Consider the following 6344-nt stretch of genomic DNA (forward strand, 5'->3'; position numbering starts at 1 on the left):
GATCAGGGCGGCACGTTCCACGTGACTGTCCCTTTTTAGTCTTTTTGATCTCTTGTCCGGTGTTACCGTGACACCACTACAGCTACTGTACGTTCACCCGCAGGTTACTAGGTTCGCTGTTCTGACTCTAGCAAGCATATGAGCTTACTACCTCTTAAAAGCAAGTACGATTGCATGAGGGTTCTAGAACTGAGAACGTTCAGAGTCACAGGTGGAAGAGGTTAGTCTTCCCACTGCTGCTCCACCCCTTTATATAGTCGCAGACCTATAGTCTGGGGTACTAGTACAAGGGGTCCTCTACACTGCCTCAGTGATAAAGATAGGTGAAACACATAGGAGCTTAGCTGCTGCGAGCCAGGTAATTGGCGAGCTAAGAAAAGCGTAGGTGAAATACATGAAATATGAAATGAGAACCAAAGTCCTGGATCGCAGATCCTGGGGTTAGAGTTTGAGAACCCTAGAAGCTGTCCTCAGTCACATAGTGACTGATACCACCTGACCGTGATTGGGCGTCTCTTCTAGGTGCTTGTTCATGGGGATCACGTGACCATGAGCGACGGTTCATTTCATAACACGGACCCAGCTCGGAGTTGAGCTTGGGGTGGACGAAACGTGAAGAAAGGAAGGACATGGTCCAACAGACCTCATTATCCAGGAAGCCCATAGATTGCAGGGTGGAGAGCAGGACATCATGTCAGATGTTATTGTAATAGCCCTCGACGTCCATGCAAAGCAGGGTGGCAGAAAAACCATTCTCTCATGCAGTGCGAACACGATGAGTGAGTATGAGCCCAGCATCCATGATGGAGTGCTGCCCACAGCCACCAAATTGTGTGCTGGGGATTAGATCATGAGTGCCAATCTGAAAATTGAAACGTGCAGAAACGACCTTCTCGAGCACTTTGCTGAGAGTCTCAAGAAGGGCAATGGGATGGTGCGCTTTGAGCACCGTATAGTCATCCTTGCCTGGCTTAGACAGGTAGACCACGGCAGCCTCGCGCAGTGATGTGGGTAAGTGTCCCAGGTGCAAAGATGCAGACAAGAAAGAAAAGAAAAGGTCACGTGCACCGGAGCGCCAGACCCATTTTAAAAGTCATCACGAAGTGCCCGAAACCCCTGAAGTGGAGAAGTTCAAGGCAGATTCGATGGCAGCGGTGACCTCAGATAGCAGCAGGGGCTGGTCCGGTCATGCTGGCAGTGGAGCAGAAGTAAAAAGGGGAGGGGGGGGCAGATCAGGTGAAGGCGGAGATGGAGGAAAGTAGAAGCAGGTGAGCAGATGACCAGCGTCTGCTGGAAGAGTCCCAACCTTGTCCCCTAGATGGATGATGGGGAGAGGTGGGATGCGTACCCCTTTGGTCCAGGCAGCAAGCTGCCAGAGATTGGTATGCTGCAGTCAGAAGAGGGCATTGTGTGTCCAGTCCTTGTGAGCCTGTCGTATAGTGGCGCAAAGGGCATGCTTGGCAGCGAGGTGTTCTTCGCAGGTGGTCACCTGCTGCACCTGGGCCCAGGCGTGATCACAGGTTTCATTCCACCAGAGCTGGGACTGGCGATGAACGTGGGTGCACTGGGGAAAAATCTCACGGTTAGCGATGATAAGGGCGTGCATAAGTGCCAGAGCTCCACGCTCAAGATCATCGATGCATTGGTAGGCATCAGAGGGCAGACGCAGGAAGAGCTCACACTCCACACATGCCAGCCAGTCAGTTTGTCTGGACGCGTCGACCCTAAATCCAAGGTCAACTTGGGTTGGGCGAGTGGTGTGCATGATGGTAGTGGTAAGGATGGCATGGTCTGAGGCAAAAGAAGCGACGGTGGCAGCCACCCCGAGGACCTGAAAGTCACCTGAGGAGGTAGCACATATTAGGTTGATGATCATGCCTGACATGGGGTCATCTCTGACCATATGGGTAGGTTGGTCCAGGTCATTGAGTAGTTTGAGCGACTCGCGCTCGAGCCACTGCACGAACAGGAGGGATGCAGCAGTGGTGGGCCATGGTGCACGTTCTATCCATGACCAAAGGGAGTTGTGGAGGTTGAAATCTCTTCTCATGACCACACGGGCCTGAGGCAAAAGTGCAACATTATATAAAATATTGAGGACGTGATGACGGGAGCGCGACCCCTTGTTGTAACAGTTGATAGCATAAAAGGAAAGAGAGGGATCAGTCCATGAAATGAAATGGAGGATAACGAGATCAGGATCTGACACCAGGTCAGTGCGCATGGTGATATGATATGCGGACAGCATAGCCCGCTGCACCAGGATGCTGGCACGGGAGTGCTGTGGAAGAGGTATAGTGGAAAGCGTCCAGGCCATATGGCCGGACATTGACATGTTCATAGATGGTAGAACCAGACTCGAAGCCGTGGGGGGTATCGATACCGATTTGTCCCCACCATGGCTCTTGAAGGAAATAAATGTCAAAAGAGGAAGAAGAAATGAGACCGTGAACATGCAAATTGGACCGGGCCACATTTAAATGAGCAGTTGTGATATTCATGAGGAAGGGTTGGTGCGCGAGATGGGAATGTGGTAGTCTTTCCGCGCAGGGCATGTGGAGTCTGCGGCGCTGTGGCCATTAGTGCCACAGACGATGCAGAAGTAGTGGGTGGGGTCACAGGGCTGCCCCATTGGATGGTTCTCATGATTGCACATGAGGCATGCCTGACGGTGCATGTCAACTGTGTGGTTGGTTTTACCACAAAAGCGGCGCATGGGGGTGCACTTTTTGCAGTGACTTTTGAGATGAGTGAGGCGTCAGCAATGCGTGCACTGGCAGAAAATGGGTCTGTCTTTTGACTTCTTTACAGTCATGCAGGAGCCATAAAACCATATGAAACTGGCGGTGTCACCGCGGTTATCACGACCGAGAAGGTTTCGCATGCAGAAATTACAGTGGGTGTCCTCAACAGACACAATGATGGATGACTTTCCCAGCTGCTCTCACTGCTCAGAGGGAATTATGAAGGCTGGTAGTCCATTGAAATGCACAGAGGAGAACATGGAGTTGCAACTAAGCTCCACAAGGATTTCCTCCTCAGTGAGCATAACATCCGTGTCTAGGTGGCGAAGGGGGCAGCTTGGGATGAACAATTTCATGACTGGAGCAAGCGGATGGAAATCCTGCAGCACGGTGGCCAGCTTGCGTGGGCCCGGTGCCGGCGAAGATGCACGGGGTACAACACTGAGCTAAACATTCACGGATGAGAGCATCTGGAGAGTCATTAGAGAAAACCGCCATGATCTTTGTAGGCCCGGCGAAACAGAGATCGAGGAAATTTACCTTTGCCCACGCTGGCGTTTCGCACAGGCAAGTATTGATTTTGGCATACCACTGTGGCATGGATCTGCCCTCCTCGATGGAGGTGTGTTGCGTGAAGGTGATAAGAAGCACGTAGCTTTTCTCATGAGGCTTGGCAGCCACTTGAGCCATGGTGGGGCCGGCATGTGCCTGTGTAGTAGGTTGAGCCGTGGCTGCCACATTGGAGCCTTCAGTGCATTTGCGACCAGCAGGCATGGCAGATGGTTGCTGCAGGCCATTCAGCTTTGGGGGTGGGAGCGGCGGGGGCAGCCAGTTGCGAGCAAGTTGTGCCTCGATAGCTGTAAGCCTCGTGGTGATGGCCATGTTGGCCATGCAGACACCGTCCTCCATGGCCTTGGCAACTGCAGCCTGAAGGTCGATGCTTGCAGGGAGGGTGGTGTCGTGGCACTGATGAGAGCTGGGTGGGATGGACAACTCGGGCAGCTTGTTGTCATAATCGTGAAACTGAAAGGGGGCCATGTCTGTAAGAAAATGTTCAAATATTTTTATGGCCTCAACGCCTGGGCCAGAAGTGGAAAGAACTCGATCTGACATGAGCTCGGTGTGGAGCTCATAGCAGGTGGTAGTGAAAAGGCTGACAGATGACCTGGGCGAAATTGTCGACAAAGGTGGTAGAGTTGGCATCCTGGATGAGGGGCTGAATAGTGCCATTCAGTGACTTGATGTTGTTGGTGATGTGGCGCAGGAGGCCATTGAATCGCACCATTGTCATGTCTTGTTCCTCGACGAGCGAGGCTCGGGTGGGTGGGGCAGTCGGTGTGGGTGGGACGGTAGCATTACTTTGTGGTGGTGCAATAGGCTCGACGCCGGAGGCCTCCATGTCAACATCGCTGATGGTCACTGGTTGAGTGCCTAAAGCGGACATGGTGGTTACTGAAAGAGGAAGGTCGAGATAAATACAGTCTGCTTTGAAGAATGGACATCACACTCCGTTGTGAGTGAGATCACTCAAGTATAAAGGGAGCCTCGGATGTTATACAAATATAGATTGTTGCATTGTGAACGGCATGAGATGGCAAGGAAAATCTGTGGAGCACCCGACCGTCACTGTGAGATTTGTTCGCAATGCTTAACAGACAGGGGCCTCCAGACAAACTGCCTTTCCCTCATGCTCTATAGTGTCTGCAAAGACAAGCTGGATTTCAGCGTGCGTTGCTGATCGCGATCAGATCAGCCTCTTCCCGAGTAAGGGTTTTGTATTTGAATCCGCTCAAAGATGCTTAGACAATACCATAAAGCAGATCGATCAATATCATAGAGTCAATTGCGGCAAGAACACAGTACTCGAGAGCTTGCGAGATACTGCAGGTGACCCACTATGGACATTTTTGGATGCATCGGGCTTTGTGAGGAATATATCTCGAAAGCCCTAAGGTGAGCTTGCATTGAAGAGTATCGAATCGACGTTGACGAGCTCAAATCTGAGCATCTGTCCGCGTCATATTGTCAGATCACCATGCTCAAGGTCTTCGCCAAGGTGGTGTGGTTCCTTTCGATAGAGCGGAAGCCCATCCATCATCAGGATAGAAGAATCCTCAATAATTTGGCCGTCTTTTAGTATGCTGCGACATAATGTGATGTCCACTGCTGATCATACTGAAGGCCATGGGCGCCAGTGTCAAGCTTGGGGTCAAACTTATTGCAGACGAGCCCGGTGTCACGCGTCATGTGCAACCACCACATCTTGCAGCAGCTCTCGGAATATGGTCACGATAGTACGGCAAAGCTTGCAGCTGAATGTGAGTGACCGATATCCGCTAATCTTACATAAGGCGAGTTAATTCGATCTCGAGAGATTTCACGATATCAAGTTCTGGACTTTACAGACCGCTAATGTAAAGACTATGTCCTTCGTCCTGATACTAACACCGGGGGGGCATGAGCCCATGATTCTGCCGGGAACATTTTGGACACATTGTAATAACAGCTCAAATAATTACGCAATGTTTTCAGTGCATATATCTTGAAATCATTTTGAATGTTTTAAGATGTTTTAAGAATTAGCATTGTGAAACAATTTTGATAGCATTCATAAAGATGCAAGAATGAGACCCCAATGTTGCAGCTGACAGCATTCAAGCAATATTGCCATAACACTACAAATGTTTCTTCAGAGAAAATTTTAAATGATATCCATGAGGGGCCATGATGTCTTCAAGATGTTCCCATTGAGTTCACTGTGATCGCATAAATGGTATTGCTATATATAGTAATGTGCTAACCACATTAGGACATCTCCGATGCATTCAAAATGATTCCAGTCGGCACATGATGAAAAGCATCTGGTACTCATTGCAATATCACATTGATCACATTTTTAATGTATCCTTATGATTCATTCAAAATGTTGCCAACATATTTTGTGAATGCTGGCCAGAGTAAAATTGTTGTCGCACCATGGTGTCTTTCTGAATAATATCACAATTATTCCACAATGAACTCACTCGAAATAATTCAAATCATTCCATAATGTTTACATCAGTAACAGTAGAGTTACATTGTGACTGTTATCATGATGTGTTCAAAATGTTCCCGGCGGAATTATGGGCTCATGCCCCCGGTGATATAATGCCGTTTCATACGAGACGCATTGGCCTCCGTCCGAGCGCCTTTTTTTATTATTGGTGATTAACGCTGATTTCTACGATATCGGCGACACTGCAGCAACTAGTCTTCCAACAGTTCTCGCCGGCTCCATCGCTCCCGACGAGACTGGTCATCGCCACACCCCTCAACCGAGGTCCCGCAAGCAGCACTGTCACATCATGTGCACGAATTAGTTAAGGCAGTGTTCATGCATGCAGGTTTTCAAGAGTCAGGTCTGCCTACCGCCCACTCCGAGTCGAACTAATTTCCTGAATATCACCAGCAAAATGACCAGCACACTGCGAGCATCAATTTGAAGAGAGTTGAGCAATATAAGCCGCGTATTCACGGAGCTCTCTCAGTTTCTTTGTCACCATAATTGCTGTTGCTATCTTCGAGCACATTGTATGTGACGCATCATTGTGTGTGTGTGTG

General features: G+C 49.6%; 1 protein-coding gene across 1 annotated transcript; it reads right to left on the reverse strand.

Moving 5' to 3' along the window:
- Positions 1-2944: 2944 nt before the first annotated feature.
- On the reverse strand, positions 2945-4188 carry LAESUDRAFT_764774 (uncharacterized protein; the record flags this gene model as incomplete). The annotated part of the gene is made up of 3 exons (XM_040913505.1): positions 2945-3190; positions 3285-3823; positions 3903-4188. 3 exons carry the CDS (start codon positions 4186-4188, stop codon positions 2945-2947), a joined length of 1071 nt encoding a protein of 356 aa, XP_040757972.1.
- Positions 4189-6344: the final 2156 nt, after the last annotated feature.

Source organism: Laetiporus sulphureus, assembly GCF_001632365.1.
Source record: "Laetiporus sulphureus 93-53 unplaced genomic scaffold LAESUscaffold_87, whole genome shotgun sequence".
In the NCBI taxonomy this organism is placed as follows: domain Eukaryota; kingdom Fungi; phylum Basidiomycota; class Agaricomycetes; order Polyporales; family Laetiporaceae; genus Laetiporus; species Laetiporus sulphureus.